This window comes from Macrotis lagotis, chromosome 5 (assembly GCF_037893015.1).
Source record: "Macrotis lagotis isolate mMagLag1 chromosome 5, bilby.v1.9.chrom.fasta, whole genome shotgun sequence".
Taxonomy (NCBI): Eukaryota; Metazoa; Chordata; class Mammalia; order Peramelemorphia; family Peramelidae; genus Macrotis; species Macrotis lagotis.
The window spans coordinates 166,902,268-166,919,867 of NC_133662.1; the positions used below are offsets into that span (position 1 = coordinate 166,902,268).

Here is a 17,600-nt window from a genome sequence, read left to right on the forward strand (position 1 = left end):
CTGGCAGTCTTTCATTGCATTTTGAACTGAAGCTTGGTCTCCAATTATATGCTGTTGCTTGAGTTTTTTTTCTTGGGTTTCAAACCAAATTTTTAGACTTTGTACATTATTTTCAAATTCTGTCCAAGATTCCAATAAACCTTCTAGCATTTGAATCTACATCAAAAGGGAAAAAAGGACATGAACATATTCATCATGTGAAAGTAGTAAATATACTTCAGGATTAAATTTTTCAAAGGATGATTAGTTATTTTATCAAAGCAGTGTCACTAAAATTTAATATATTCTTCCAGACATAGCTAATTACTCAAAGGATAAAATAATGGTTTTGTCTTTTGTCGTTACTGGCTTTCTGAAATTTATTTCTCTTGTAACCCAAAATCATTAAGATATTTAAAAAATGAATAATCTAATGGAAAAGAATTAATAGGTTTTAAGAGGCCATGTAGAAAATTCTGTATTTTCACTCACTTAATGACTATTTTTAGAAAAGGTCATACATGCTCTTGCTCTTTTTAGGGAAGACAAATAGCAATGGGTAACTGTGCTTACCTTTTCAGTTACTAGGCTTTGCAAGATTTGCCAATGTCTATTCATTGCTCCAAGCTGCTCAGCAAAATCTGTCTTATCACTACGTTTACTTTCCACATCCTGAGTGGTGATTTGTAGCACTGACTGATTCACAAAATCCACTGTCAACTGTTTACAGTTTATATCAATCTTAAAACCCTATAAGAAGAAAACAGAGAAATATGAAATAAAAGACACACACACACATACACATCTTCTAATTTTAATAGTTGATTTATTCTAAGTTCTGCAAAATGGTATTGTCACTACTCTAGTACAAATGGTAGAAAACTGATGAACAGTTTTTTGAAAGATGTTAATTTTTGTTTAGCTTTTTAATTTTTGAGATGGGGGTTCCAAAATAAGGGGTTAAAAAAACCCATGTTTTTGTTTTTATCCCACAAATAGTGCCATTTCTTTGTTTACATTAAATGTCCTTTTAGCAGCTTTTATTTTCAAATAATTAGTAAAAAGCTGTTCTTAAGAATTTATAGCAAATAATCTCTCTAGAACTGCCACAAGGGATATTTCTTTTTTTTTTTTCTGACTGGGAAGTTTTTGATCATTTTGCTGTGGTGTTGAGAGTTTGTGCATTGTTCATTATATTTGGACCAGAATATAACACACACACACACACACACACACACACACACACACACATCACGCGTGTGGGCATAGCACATGGGTGTAACATATGAGAATGGACATGCATGTTAGCATGCATGTACACACTAGCATTTGCATGTACATGAGTGTGAGTGTGATATATGCATGTGTATTTATCTCTCTCTGTATATACACACATTAACCCGACAAGTTTGTAGATCATTGATATATATATTAGGATAATTTTTATTATATATTGAGATCTTTTTCCCCCTCCAAAATCCAAAAATCTTACAACAACAATAATAACCTAACATTTATTTGATACAAAGGTAAACCTTTTCTTTTAGTTACCTTATATTTCTGTAGGTAGTCATGTACTGCTTTATGTCCTACAACATTTTTAATCTTCTCTTCATCCTCCTGAATAACACTTTCCATAAGAGAAATCCAACTCATTACTTCGGTAATAGCATGACGTGAAGGTAATTTATCCATTTGCAGCTGTTCAAGCATGATTTAGAACAAGATAAGTTTTAAAATTCAACTTAATTCCTGCTAACTAGTAACCTCGTGTTAATTTTGATTTACATACTAAATGATTCTCCAGAAATTTCCTACCTCTTAATTCCAAAAATAACTTCCAAATTAAACATCTTTAAAATACTGAACAATAAAAACTATATTATGGTGAATTGTCATGCAAAATTCATAAAATATTTCATAAACATTCAAGTAATTCTAACAATAGCATGAAGTTAAAAACTCGTTTTTTTGTTTTTAAATTTTTTTAGAAAAGAGATTAAAAACTCTATTAAATTCATTTAATGCTCTATCTTACTAATTGTCTCATTAAGTCATTTGGAATTCTATTTCAGGACTGAGCAAACAAAAGCAAAAAACTAAAAATACACACACACACACACATACACACACACACATACACGCCTCTTGATTTTTAGAACTTTGAAAGTAGTTCAGGATTCATTAAGAGCCTAAAATATGACTTCTATGCTAAATTGTACTTAGGATATTATTAATTCATGTAATAATTTTTTTTTTCAAGCAAGAGGGATTAGTGGAATAAGAAAAGGTTTATCTGAATTTAAGAAAGAAAAGAGACAGTGACTAGGTGGCACAGTGAATAGAGCACCGGCCCTGGAGTCAGGAGTACCGGAGTTCAATCCAGCCTCAGACACTTAATAATGACCTAGCTGTATAGCCTTGGGCAAGCCACTTAACCCCATTTGCCGTGCAAAAAAATAACAAACTTAAAATTTTTTTTTTAAAAGAAAAGAAAGAATAATTCATTTATGTTTGTTTCTAATCATACCTTTTTCTCTTGTGGGGAAATATTTATTTAGCCAAAGAAGACTAAAGACACTTAAGAGATTCTTCACTGCATACCTGATGCAACTTTTCTTGTATTACCGGAATGTGTGCCAGAAGTTCTGTCCATTGATTGTCAATCTGGGAAAGCCCAGAACGAAGTGCTGCAGTATCCACTTTCTTCAGTCGTAGTAGTTGGTTTCCTGTACTAAGAACTGAGGATTTCTGGGAGGACTTTGCTTCGACTTCTTTAGAAAATTCCTAAATGAAGAATTCAGAGAATAAATGTTACATAACTAAAAATGTGTTAGCTCCACAAGTGGAGGCATTATGTTTAAGATGGTCTGCCATTAGATTTAATTCTTGGTGTTTGGGTCTTCATGTTACATCAGTGCTATATTGGGCAAAATAGAGGCAATAAAAAAGGCATGGTTAAAAAAAAAAGTATTGTCCTACTGTGAAGGCTACATATTTTCTGAGAATATTATACTGGAACAAATAAGAATAGAAAGTTAAGGTCATTTATGTTGACTAATGATTACATACATACTACAAGGTAAATAACCATTGCTTACTTAATCAAGTTTACATGGCTGATGGCATCAATACAGACACAATAGAAGGTCCAAATGTGACTAAATGGCTCAGAGTCTTAAAATAAATGTCTTACCAGGAAAGAATTCAGGTGATCTCGAACCATTTCTAATTCTTGTGGAACTGTCACTGATTGCTGATTCCAAAATTCTAGTCTGTCCTTTGCAGATTGCAACCAATGAATGAGTTCAGAAGATTCACTCTGATATCTGTAAGAAAGTTAAGGACAGCAAAACATATAAATGTCCATTGAGGTGAGGCTAAGGAAAGAGTTTGGTACAGAGTCAGAAGGCCTATTTTTGAATTTTAGCTCCTGTGTTTACAAGGTGGGTGATCATCAACAAGTCATTTAAATTCTCTGGGGTAAAGTTTCCTTATCTGTAAAATGGGGATAATATTTATACTGACTATATGGCTGATGTGAGGAAAGTATTTATTAAATGTAAAAATTAGTAGTATAAATAATAATTAACAATAAATATATTAATTATCTATAATATTATAAATTATAATAAATTTACATTTACTAAGAAAGATCTTAAAGCAAGAACTATAGGCAGCATTAATAACAAAGATTCTTGCTTTTATTTTGGCCCTTGGTACTATGTTTCCTTTACAACCAATGTTAGCAGTTTTGAAGGGGAGGAAGCAGACAGTTAATGAAAAAGCATCAACAATCTGGTCTCAGCCCCCAATATCTGGCTGGCTATTTATGTTCAATGTGATCTTGGAAAAAGTTATTCTCACTTAATTTCCTCATAAAAAAGAATTAGCTAGATAGATGATCATTAAGGTCTCTTTTATTCTAAATATTATAACTCAGAGACTTTGGGCAAATTACAAAACACAAGTTCATTATATTTGAATTTCTGTACTTATAAGTGAAAGATGATACAATTTTTCTTCTTGAAAAAGAGATGCGATTTTACTGGCATAAAATGAGAAAATGGCAGTTTGGGAAACAATATGAGAAGTCTGTTTGTTGGAGGACTGGACATACTTTGAGTATGAAAACCCCCTTCACTTTTTAATAAAAATCAGAAAGATGAAGCAATAAATGAAAGAAACAAAGGCAAATTTAATCTTGATATGAATTTTTTTTCAAAATAATAATCCAAAATATAAGTAACAAGTTCTCCCTTTGGTGGATGACTTCAAGAAATTGGGGTAGTGAGTACCCCCTTCAGTGGAAGACTTTGAATAACCAATCACTTGTTGCTATGTTGCAGAGGAGATTTGTTTTTTTGGAGGGGGATGTTTATCAGTTTAATTGGTTAGCCTCTGATATACCTTTCAATTCTGAAAATCTATGATTCATCTGTAGATTTTGGTTGAAATAAATTGCCTGAGATACTGAAAGCTTAAGTGACTTTGCATGATCACACAGTCAGCCTAACTCAGAGGCTGGATTTAGATCCAGTTTGTCCTACCTTCAACATCAGTCACATATCTACCATGTGGTAACAGAGCCAGAATTTGAAACAATTTCAGGTGTCATCCAACCCAATCCCTTCATTTTATAGATAAGGGACTGAAAACTATGAAGAATTAAGGGACTTATCTGAGGTCACAGAATGACTTTACCTCAGACTTGCAAATCTAATTCCCCCTGTACTATCCTGCCTCTCACAAGGTGAAATATAAAGAGAAAATGTTAATTTACACAGAATTATTCTGTATGCACATTACTTGTTCCCTCTTCAAAGCTGTTTTCTCAGCCTAATCAACCATCACTTTTTGATATGTGATTTAATCTTAATTCCATTTTTCAGTCTTTTGGAAAGTACTCCTTTATTAAAAGAAACAGGCAAAAGGAGATATTAACTGAGTCCTAACTAGTTCATCATTTACACAACATATGTACTAATGAATGCCTTTGCCTTTAGTTAATAGGAAAGTCATTAAGGTCAAAAACCTTATAGTCAGTATTAATAACAAAGATTCTTGCTTTTATTTTGGTCAAAGACCTTAATGACACCTAAATTGCAATAACTAGAAGATGTCATGTGCTGTTGTTTGCTGTTGTAACTAATTATTTGGTACCTAATTAGAATACTGGGATACACACTGTGATTGCTACGGAGTCTAGATAAAACACAGCCTCATATTATGGAGCTTACTTATTACCTTGTCCAGTGTTTCAATATTGTCTCCAATCTGTGCAGTTCTTTAGTAACCTTGCTGGTATTATTTAACCAATGTTCTCCAAGTTGATTGAGCTGGCTTTCTAAATCTGAACAGCTAATGGATATTAGGAGTCTTTTCCCATCATCCAGTACTTGGTATAATTTTGGCTGGTATTCAGACAAACTTGATTTCAGCTGCTAAAATGATAGAAAATATTGGGTCAGGAACTTCACTGATTTCTCCCTCTGCACCCCTCCCTTCTTGAATTTTATACCTTTTCTAGGGTCCCTAAGAACTTGTTATTGATAATAAATCTAGTTGTACTCTGTGCTAACAAAAACATTTCTTGTTATGCTCCAATCTTCTTGATTTTCAGCTTGATTGAAAATTTATGTAGCAAATATATTTTTCAAATTCAACCAATTGAAGATTGTTTAGCTAATGATCAGGTTCCAAGAGGAAATGTCGAAAATGTTCATTGAAGAAAAATTTCAGGAAATATATATAATATGAAAAAAACCCATAAGGCTCTTCTTCTACTATGCTCATCTACTATGCTAAATAGTATACACTTTCAACTCGGTATATACATACACACATATATCTATACCTGTATACATATACATATATATATATATATATATATATATATAATAATGAATGCTTTTTATATTAGTTAATATGGAAGTCCTTGAGTTTAATGACAATGCATATATTACTATTATATATAATAATGCATATATTTATACATGCAAACACATATCTGTTACACATATAGACATACACATTATGTGCTATAAATATAAATATATATATTTCAAATGGTCAATTTGATATAATTATAAAGTTTCAGTGCTTTCAGGAAAGTATATAATTTAATACAAGTAAGTGTACACTAGTAAAACAATTCATTTTTATTCTAATTTTATGATCATTAAAAATTTTCAATGGATATTTAGTTAGTTATAAAATAAAAAAAATTTCAATGATAACCCACCTGGTATAATGCTATTCGATCTTTTAATCTTTCTTCACTTTCCTCCACCAAACCAACACTTGGAATGCTGCTTTCAATTGCTTCCAACTGTCTGGCGAGTTCTTGATAGTCATCCTCCAGATGGGACCAGGTCTACAATCATATGTAATATGGAAATGTTAAATTTGTGAGACAGCAAGTTAATTGCTGGTGAGAACTTATTTGTAAAAGTATTTCTTTCTGATTTCCATGAAAATGAAGTTTTATGACCTTCAGAAATTATTTTTATGGTTAGTTTAACATCAATTTTTTATTTATTTTTCACATTTTAGGTTGCTATAGCAAAATACTCAGAAGAAAGCAAGAAAATATAAAGTTTGGGTAAGATGATGTATTACAATTTATTGTACCTCTGAACAGCGATAGTCAATTTTCCATACACAATATAAAAATTACTGAACAAAAGATCCTCAGTGAACATTAACCTACCTGCTCACTGTGCCTATTGCATGCTTTAGAATCTGGAGAAAGGCGCAAAGAAAGCTAAGAATAAAAGTTAGAAATTCAGATCATGAGCATATTTTGGCCTCTTTCTTCTTAATATGACTTCACATCACCTGTGAGAGGAGAACTTCTCAGAAGATCAGTCAAAGATACAAAGATCAAGTTCCTATTTCTAAGAGATAATCCATCCTGGCTCCAGTGGTCTATAAATGATTCTCTAATAAATACCATTTGGACTTTTAAGTCTGGTATGCACGTCTTCTATCTTTTCTTTCCATCTTATAAATGCTTATTTGTCAAATCTTTGGAAAGGCCTTTGCTACTAATATTTTGCTGGGACTTACATTTCTGAAGATTAAGTCTAAGTACAGAATCTATGCAAAAATCCATCTGTTGCAGAACCCAAAAAAGACTGATGAAATCATGAAGTAGATTGAATAAACAAATCTTGACTTAATGAATAACCTTGCATTTGTTTATAACAGAAAAGTAAATTAAAATCAAAGTCTCACCTCAAGAATATATTCCAACTCTACACCTCTCTTGTGAGCCTGCTTTAATACAGTTGTAGCCTGATCCATCAACTCCATGTGGACCTGATTTTCCTTTGGGATGGCCAAACTGATTATCTTCCTGGAGAGTGTTTCAGTTAAGATCATATGGGATTCAAGACTTTGAAAATACTCCTAGAAATTTTTTTTAAAAAAAAAAGGGGTCACAAATATATTCACATCTTACTTTTTCTGGAAAATTTGCTTTCAAAAAGAGTGTTAACAGAATTGGATTAATGTAATATTCAGCTTGAGCAATATTATAATATTCCAAACTCACTATCACCATCACAATCAAAACTCCAAATCTGGATTGCCTCAACAATCTTCTTATGCCCTCAAGAATTCTTCCACAATGGTGCCAGAATATTTTAGAATTGAGATCCATCCTTATGAACTACTTTCTACATGAAAACCCTTGATAGTTCATAGTCTTCTATTATATAAAGTTCAAATTCTTTTGTTTGAATTAAAGGACCTTTAGCATCTAGCCTACCCAATCTATCTTCCATTATTCCCTTATACAACCCCCTGTTCCAAACAAGCTAACCTATGCACTATTTCCTGGATGTCTACACAAAGTAAATTTTTTATTCTATGTCTCTAATTATGTGTTTCTTACTTGTAATATTTCATCTCCACATATTCTAAAGTATTGCCTTCTTGAAAGCTCTAACTCTCCCTTTAAAAATTAAAATATTCAGTTATCATCTTTGCTGCCATAGCACTGTGATAATTCATATTAAGCTTGCAGATTACTGAATCATTAAACAAATCTATTGGAATTTCTTCTGCAACATTCCTACAAAACCCAGTATTGATGCTTTGGCTGAATACCTTTAGCTATGGAAGCTCATTGATCTATGAGACAGCCAATTTAATTGATAGATGATCCTAAATGTGAGAAAAACTGTGCCAAAATATGTCTCTATATATTTCTATACTTTTTGAATTGATACACATCTTTCATTATAATGTCAATGACTTGAGAAAAAAGTATCATGATAAAATGATAAAATGCCAATAAATCATAAAGGCATGGATCTGAGTATCAAGAAAAAATGAGATCTGAAAAATTATACCTTCATCTGAATGCAGGAGATTATATGGTACTGGAAGCAAAAGGAAGACAGTGTGGCTAAATGATTTTTTTCTTTTCTTTTTCTTAATAATCCTATATGTAGGGCATAATAGCAACTTTTTGGTTTCAGTCATATACACTTTACTATTAGATTGTCATCCATGATAAATAACTTCTGAACTTAATATCTCAAAGCTAAAGTAGCAATTTTGCAGACCTAAGAAAAGTTCATTAAAGATTTCATCACCATTATCAATTCAAAAATTATTAGCTCTCCACTTTGGCACATGCAAAATCATATTCATTAACTCTTAATCAAATAGACCAAGTATAATTTTCATGAAACCAATATAGCTTTTAAATGATTATATAAAGGCTAAAAGTATTTCATATGAACTATCTAGAAATGAATGAAGAGGTTATGCTACATTTTTTGGCAATCTAGTAATAGCTATAATCTTGGTCTTTCATCTCAATATTTTAGAGAAGTCATATGAACAGAGGAAAGAACAGTGTTTTTTTGAGAAGTTGGGAGAGGTTTAGCTACAATTCCTCCTTCATATGCTTACTAGATGCATGAACCTAGGCACTCTGGTTTACTCCAGTTTCTTCCTCCACAGTATAGCAATAGTAATATTTTTATTGCCTGCCTCATATATAGTAAATAAAAGTTCATGAGCAAAATGCATTGTAAATCTTAAATTGCCTTAAAAAATGATTATCTTGCCATTTTTCTTCCTCATTGTTTTTTGGCTACCCTTACTCTTTGTCCTTATATAACCAGGTAGAATGAACACTTAGCGAAAGACAGATTCTATCTTCTCAAGATGTTAAGGAAAGAGGAGGGAGAAACATCTTTACATGTCTCAAAATATTTGTAACTGTAATGGAGGTGAGTTTCATCTCTAAATTAGGAAGGAGTTCTTTCCTAGGGCAAATAGAAAAATCATTGCTCTTGAGCTAAAGAAGCCAATAAGAAATATGTTTCTGGAATGAAATTGTAAAAGGAAATAAAAAGTAATCTTTCAGCAGAGAGAATAGACATTGAAATAATAAAATCTTTGATTATCTTACATTGAAAGCACAGAAATTGCCAGTAGGGTCTTAGTTTTTGAAAAGTACTAAAATTTTATGTATTTTAACTTAGAACTTTCTCTAGATCCCATTTCAGGTAATCTGTGACAAATTCTTGTACTTTTCTCTTTCAGTGGGCTTAATCTACTTTTAGTGGTTGCACTGAATAGTAAAATACAAATATAAAGAGAAATACAGCAAGCAATTAGTCAAAAGACTGAGCATATTATGTTTTAATATGTAAGTGGCATTTAGGAGTACAGGCTTGGATTTATTTTGTACCTTGTGCTTGTCAAGTAGCTGTTGAACTTCCTCTTTGGAAGATACAATCACTTTTTGGTCTCCTGCCATCTTTTCTTGACCAGTTTCCAGAAGGTCAGCCAAGTCTTGCAAAGCTCGTTCATACTGACTCTTAAGAGCTAAATTCTGGTTTAGCCCACTGCGCCGGGAGGCAATTACCATCATCATTTCATCATACATGTCCTAAGAGAACAGAAAAAAACAACAGATTTTCATTCAATGTACAGGCAAATAACAGACAAAAATGTCACTTGGTCTAAAGGATGTGACTATATAAAATTTACTTATCCCTAGATTTGCTATAGTTCTAGGAGAATCACTCAAAGAAGTAATTGATTTTCCTTTAATGCATCTAAAAATTTTGGAAATTATGTCCAAAAAGAGAACTTAATGTTTCAATACTTTAGTAAATCTGTGTGACCAGTGAAGAGTAATATAGATTTGATAACAGTTCATAAATGATGACAAATGTCACTTCTTAGGGGAATATATATAACTGGAAAAGATACGGAGAGGAGTGAAAATGCAGAAATTTAGCAACAGAGAAGAAAGACAATTACAACTATTCTTTAGAGAAAGTGTGTGCTTTCATTAATATCCAGCAAGCTCACATTTTTTAGACTTCAGATAAATTATTTTTAAATAGTTAAATGGAAGCAAAGTGAAATTTTTAAGGTACTAAGATAACATTTTGTCAACTGGGTGGAGTAAGTAGCTATTTGACCTGAAATGACATTTTAATAAAGGATGATATACAACCACAGAATTTATAAATTTATGTAGAGTCAATTAATGTATCATATTAATGTTTGTGGAAGATCAAAAATATCCAATGTGATAAAATTTAATGTTCATGCTCAGGAGCAAGTATGTTACTTGGCTTTTTCTCTCATGTTTAAAGACTCTGAAATAACAACTGAAGAAACTATAAACAGGGCTCCACATAAGAGTTTTTGAAATGTTAGGTGTAGCAATGAACCCAATTAAATAGGTCTATCTCTGTTTAATAAAGATTTATTTTATTTCCCTAAAAGGACTTATGAATCTTAATTGAGTTTATGTATCTTTTTAATACTGTTATAGTGAGATATACAAAGATAACTTGGAGTTTTATTGGTAGCCATTTGGAGACTTTTGTAATATAGAAACTGCCATGCCAACTTTGAGTTTAATAAAGTATAGTACTCCATTGGCAAATATGGCAATCCTCATATTTTCCCATCTGTGTCAGGTTTAGGCTTGATGTATTACTTCAATAATACAGGTCTGGAAAAGGGAGCTTAGAGTGTTCTGGCATCTTGGAAAGATCTAGGGAGCAATGATAAATAATATAATCTTTCATTTTAAATGCTATATTGGTCTTTTTTCTGATGTAAAGTTTCAGATACATTGCAAATACTTTAAAACTTATAGAGACAGGGCTACAGTTGTAACTGCTGGAACTATTTTAAACAGAATATATAACAAAATACATGGAATTTTCTCTAAAAATTTAAAGGGGGGGTAGGAATTACAGATGGAGATAGCTACTAAAGTTTCCCTTTAGTCCTATATAGGGTTCATATGAGATGTTTTATATGCAAACGTATCATATGAAGTATATAGCTATTTACAAATAAAAGCATAGTTCTAAAAAAATCATAAAGAGAATTCTTAAAGAGATGTTACTGAAAGAGGTAACAGAAAATGTTTCTTCAGTGAGTACCCAAGTAATATGCATTTCATTAAAAAAATCAAAAATGTAATAGAGAAATTGATTTCAATTAATGAGCATTAAATATTAACAGCAGCACTACTTTGTTCAGTTTAATTCAACAAACATTAAGTACGAAGTGTGTTTTCAGTGCTAGATGAAGAACAGGGTGAAATAGAAAATGTGGATAAAATGGCTGCTGGCTGAATTTTACCTGGAGTTTAGAGAGTTCTTGCACAGAGGGCTGGTCAATTTGCAATTTATCACCACGTCTCTTTAATTCAATGATACTTGCATCTAATTCCTTCAGACCATCTTCAGCCTGCTGTATTGCCTGCATCAAATAAATGACATTTCCTTGTAACATTCAAGTAATCTCCATGGCCATTGCTCTTTCCATTCCATTATGTATCCCTATTTTAAATGGTATCGTTTTAAAAAGTATATAAAAACTACTTATTATATGAAAAAGAGAATAACATTCAATATATAGGAACTGGCTAACAACAGGAATGCAGAGGATTTAAAAGTTAGGGAATGATGGACAACTAGGATAAATAATGTGTATCAATCAAATAAATATTTGAAAATGGAGTATGGATGAGAGAACAGATGAAGAAATATTTCTTTATAGAATACCCATTGCTTCTCTGCAGTATGATGAAAACTTCCCAAATGATCAGAAAACATTTATGGAATGATTTATTATTTGTATTGGTAGCACATAGATGGCTTTTTCATCAAGCAGGGTATATTTTCTACTATAAATATAACTGGAATTTTCTCACCTACATGACTAGAGAATATGACACGCTCTGGAATCAGGGAAAAGTAGGTATCTATTAAATATCTAAAATATTTATCAAATATAAACTTCCTGTAGTCAGAAGACCTGAACTTGAATCCTGGTTTGGATATTTACTACACTTTTGCTTACTTAAATACTGGATTTTATGTATAATCTGTATGATCTATCAATTAAGTTTAATTTTCTCTCTCAAGGCTCCTCCAACTCTAAAATCATGTGATTCTATTTTCTGCTGTACGGGTTACAGAAGAAGTAAAAGATGTGATCCATAGTCTCAAGGCACTTAGAGTCTATTTAGGTAGAAATAATGATATACATGATGCATCTCAAAAGCAGTATGGTAGAGTAGGAAAAGTTTTGGCCAAGAGTCAAGAGATCTGAGTTAAAGTCTATTCTGCCACTAGCTACTGTGGCATGAGACAAATCATATAATCTCTCTGGGTCTCATTTCTTTGATCTATAAAATGAGAAAATTGGGCTGTCTGGGTTCCTTTTGGACCCTTCTGGCTCTACAAATCCTAATTTTAATTAGACAAATTACAAAAAGGCACATAATTGAGTAGAAACTAATTATAAGACATGTGTGTTACAGGAGAATAGTTAAGGAAATGATCAGTATATAGAGAAGGCTTCATGACAAGGGTGGTACTTAAGTAAGACTTTGATAGGATTTAGATCAACAGGAAGAGGGCATTCAATGTAAGAGGTTAAATATGAGTAAAAACATAGAGGTTATAATGAATATTTATTGCGCCAGAGAGAATCATAAAGTGGTTGGATAAAAATAGAATCTCTATCACAGATGATAAACAGGCACTACAGAGTGAAGACAGAATCTGCTTTTTATCTTAAATAGACATTTTCATTGGAAGAAATAGTTACTGACCTTAAGATAGTTTGATATTAAAATACATGATCTAACCAGATTTCTTTTTTTGTTAGTAATTCCTATACATTTGATGGTGCCAACTTAAGTATTACTATCTTTTTTTTATAATTATAGTCTATTTAATATTCAAGGGTCAAAGATAACCTAAACAATATAACAAAGGAATGTACATAAGATGACAGATCTCCAAAGAAGGTAATTTTGCCTGAATATAACTACTTTCTTCAGTGCTAGGAAAAGAAGATAGCAGTGTCCATAATATCCCCTTGAAATATTATAAAATTCTAGTGTACCTCAATAATCTCAGGGAATATGGAAATTAACTCTTTACCCTGGTTTAAATAAGGATTCCTGACTCCTGGAATTGAACATAACTGTATCTAGCTTTGAAGATAAAGAAGACCCATTTCCCCTCTCTCATAGGCAACATATTGATCTTCTGGTGACTATTTGAGTTGATTTGCTCCATAAACTCTACTTTATTTTTACATTTGCCCTCCTTTTCAGACATGGATAACTATAAATACCTCCATTTGTTCTGCTGCAGGTTTCTCCACCACATTGGCCAGTTGTTGCAGAATGATATATTTGTTATCTGCTAGAGATGTCAAAAGCAGTTTGAGATCATTCTGAGGGAGGGGAAAAAAAGCAAAAGTGATTGATCGGCATCTGAAAAACCCACAAAACCCAACTACTTACAGATCAGTGGAGTAAGATGAGGCACATACAGATCTCAGATCTCTGTACTATTAATATTGGTATATAGGATTTGACAAGCATTTGAAACTTTAATGGACACAAATAAGGTAAAACTTAAAAGTAAAATAGCCAAAGTCTTTCATTATATCTGAACTAAAGATATCATTTATGAGATTGCGAAAAAAAATCCATTACAAATTCCAATTAAAGATTGGATTATAAAACCGCTCCATGAGAAGACATGAAGCTAATTTTCTGGAATAGCAGCACACTACTTGATAATATATTTGTTGATTTTTGAAAAGTACTAATACAATTAGTTATATACAATATTTTTTCATAAATTTAGGAGGAAGAAATGTTTAGGACAGTTGTAGGGATTTATAAAGGATCAATAATTTGAATGAATCTTTTATTTATTCCCCCAACCTAATTTTATTGCCAAAACAGTGAAATGCATCCATGATGGTCTTGGTATTCCCAAAAAGTAAATGATCATCAGGTCATTTGTCTTAAATATCTTTTCCAAAGGAGGTATTTTAAATTAGAAAAACAAATCATGGTTTTAACATCTTAAATTTTATTTGAAACAAAAATAAATGTGCTTATTTTTTAGTGAACAAAACTAATACCATAATAGGTACATCAGCAGAAACCAATGCCATGTCTATCAAAGCTTCTTTTTGATCAATTTAGGGAATAATATTATCAGAGTATTATGTATAGTCAGATGAAGGTGAGCTTTAAATAAAAATTTCTGGGGATCCACTGTACTGCCAATTCTTACAACTGAGAAAAGACAAGAGCTCATAGAGAGAAAAAAGGCAGAGTAAAAACACAAGAATTATGAATGTGAAAAAAAAACAGAGAAAAAGATAAGCTGCCTAAGGTACCGAAAGGAGCAACTATTTTAACTAGACAAAAAACAGATTGTATTTCATGAGAATGACCTATACTTCTTAAATATATGAAAATTGTCAAGAAATGAATACATAGCCAGTGGCAACAATGATATTAGCCGAATTTTTGAATATGAGGTATTTATCTTTCCACATATTCATTTAAATTTTTTCCACTCTATAAAAATGGATGCAAAACAAAAATCAGTTCTTTACTGCACAGAGGAAAGTATTGGCACAGTTGATAAAAAAAAAAGCCTATATTTGCTTGGGGAATGAAGTATGAGGTATGCAGTAATAGCAGATTTGTTTTTATAATTGTATTCAGTTTAGGCTAATTGTATCTTGAATTTCAGCTGATGCTTGAATGATATACAACAAGTGTACTAGGTAAAGGAGAAATCAGCTTTATGGAATTCCTTGATAAAGAAATTCCTGGGGTGGCTAGGTGGTGCAGTGGATAAAGCACCAGCCCTGGAGTCAGGAGAACCTGGGTTCAAATCTGGTCTCAGACACTTAATAATTACCTAGCCATGTGGCCTTGGGCAAGCCACTTAACCCCATTTGCCTTTCTAAAATCTAAAAAAAAAAAAAATTCCTTCTACTTATAAGAAGTTAAGGGACTTGCCCAGGTTCCCAGTGTCAGTTTGTATCAGAGGTGGGACTTGAACTCAGATCTTCCTAGCTCAGCAATCAGCTCTTAAGCTACCACTCCATGGTTGCCTCTTTTGGCTTAAAAAAAATTCATAAAGGGACAAATCCATAAGAATGATTAGGCCTTGATTGTTGTATCTTTTTAAGATTTTTTCAAAAACATTTCACTTGTATATGTCTACAGATAATTAATTATTTTTTTTCCTACATTTGTATAAGTTCCTACCTCCCCACTACCAATCTATGAATGATTATGTAGTTGGTAATGGGGAGGAAAGAATAAATAGCATATGAAAAAAATTGATGAATATAATTGTACTCCACATTGAGAAACAGACTTGAAGACAGTTTCAACTTTTAAAATTAATGTGTTGACTCATCCATTAAATAAGCACTTGTAATTTTTGTTTTCATTTTCAAATAATTAACGCCATTGAAAAGTGTTCCCAGGATATTTACTTTGGTTAAATTCCAGGAACAGATAATGTTGAAATATCAACTGATTATTTATAGTTAAGTATAACTCACAGGTAACTTAGAACATACCTACACATTCAACCTTTCCATTATCTCTATTGCTCATCTGCATTTTTCCAAGAAGTCATTTATTTCATTATTAGTCAGACCCATTATTGCTATAAATACTTAGGGGTGAAATGAGATTTGGAGACATATCATTCCAATAAGTGTTCTGCCAATATGGCAGGTATTTGATACTTATGGAGAATAAAAATATTTGTGGCTTGACCTTTAAATCATTTTCTTATTGTAGCGATTGCCTCCAATTAAAGGAGAATAAAATATTTTTAAATGCCATAGTGTATGTACATGAGTTGACCACTGTGTAATGATTATGTAAAATGTATACCCAAGAAGGAAGAATTTGCCAAAAAAAAGCAACACAACAAAAACACAATCTTTTAAAAAACAACAACATGCAAACATGCATTCTATTCCTTAAGTCTCATAACATATAATGAATAAAATTATTATGGGTCTTTTATTATTAGCTAAAGCAATTACCTAGAAAAAGAAAAAAGGTTCCAGAAAAATAGAAAAGAACTTCCAAAAGAAACTGACCTTTGGCATTTAACAAATACATAAAGCTAATTAACCTCCTCCCTGACTCTTTTCTAGAATCCAAATACAACATATTACATATAAGATATTGCTATAAAGCAAGTGTAAGGAATTTTTTTTCCTGCTAAGGGCCATTTGGATACTTATAACATCATTTGCAGGCTATATTTGGTCACCCATAAAAAGGCTTTAGATTTATTGAATTCCAAGTCCCATCTGTGGCTCTCTTGGCAATACTAGACCAATATGGCTCATGTGCTGGAGTTTCCCCACCCCTGCTATCAAGCACTGATCAATGCAATGATCAGACACATTTTGAGAGATAATGAAACATGTGATCCAACTCCTGAGCAAGAGATGATGAGCTCAAGATGCAGAATAAGATATATCTATATCTGTCTATTAATCTGTCTATCTGTCTGCCTGTCTATCTATCTATCTATCCATTCATCCATCCAAGGGCAGCTAGATGATGCAGTGGATAGAGTACTGGCCTTGGAGTCAAGAGGATGAGAGTTTGATTCCAGCCTCAGATACTTGCCACTCACAAGTTGTGTGTACTTGGGTAAGTCACTTGACCCCGATTACCTTTCATCCAGGGCCATCTCTAGTCACCTTGACTCATATCTGGCCACTGGATCCAATTGGCTTTGGAGGAGGAAAATGAGGCTGGTAACTTGATGCAGCACCCCCTCACTCAAATCCAATTATGTGCTTGTCATGGCATCACCTCCTCTGATGTTATGGTCATTTTTGAGAATGAAGGACAAACATCCATCCATCCATTCATTCATTCATCTATCTATCTATCTATCTGGTCAAAGTGGGAATTTATTTAGTGTGAATGTTCATATTTGCTATAAAGCTTCTTTCTTGTTTTTTTTTTAATTTGAGAGGGTGGGTATGGGAAGAAAAAGGGTTCTATATCTAAGCTTGCCAAAAAAGGGGAGAGGAGAATCATTGAAGCATTTAAAAACAATTTGTGGAAGAGGACAGATGGAACACCAGAAAGAATCACCTACAAGCTGAATAGCCTTGAAAATTATATATTTACTTTATTAGATGTTTTAAATGAAAAGTAAAATGCACACATTAAAGATTCACAAATTGAAAATTGAGGGGATATCCATTATTTGATGAATGACTGAATAAACTGTGGTATATAA

General features: G+C 32.2%; 1 protein-coding gene across 11 annotated transcripts in view; it reads right to left on the reverse strand.

Annotated features, from left to right (window-relative positions):
- The window catches only part of SYNE1 (spectrin repeat containing nuclear envelope protein 1), a 598,518-nt gene that overhangs the window by 106,379 nt on the left and 474,539 nt on the right, over window positions 1-17,600 (reverse strand). For 10 of the 11 annotated variants that reach the window (XM_074187858.1, XM_074187854.1, XM_074187855.1 and 7 more), the window contains 11 exons: window positions 13,630-13,731; window positions 11,620-11,739; window positions 9,695-9,895; window positions 7,219-7,392; window positions 6,224-6,355; window positions 5,227-5,423; window positions 3,176-3,308; window positions 2,584-2,766; window positions 1,531-1,680; window positions 553-729; window positions 1-156 (listed from right to left, as the gene is read on the reverse strand). In XM_074187858.1, coding sequence (XP_074043959.1) covers window positions 1-156; window positions 553-729; window positions 1,531-1,680; window positions 2,584-2,766; window positions 3,176-3,308; window positions 5,227-5,423; window positions 6,224-6,355; window positions 7,219-7,392; window positions 9,695-9,895; window positions 11,620-11,739; window positions 13,630-13,731 — 1,725 coding nt within the window. The remainder of the gene's footprint in view (window positions 157-552; window positions 730-1,530; window positions 1,681-2,583; window positions 2,767-3,175; window positions 3,309-5,226; window positions 5,424-6,223; window positions 6,356-7,218; window positions 7,393-9,694; window positions 9,896-11,619; window positions 11,740-13,629; window positions 13,732-17,600) is intronic. The other variant, XM_074187849.1, reaches the window with a different exon arrangement.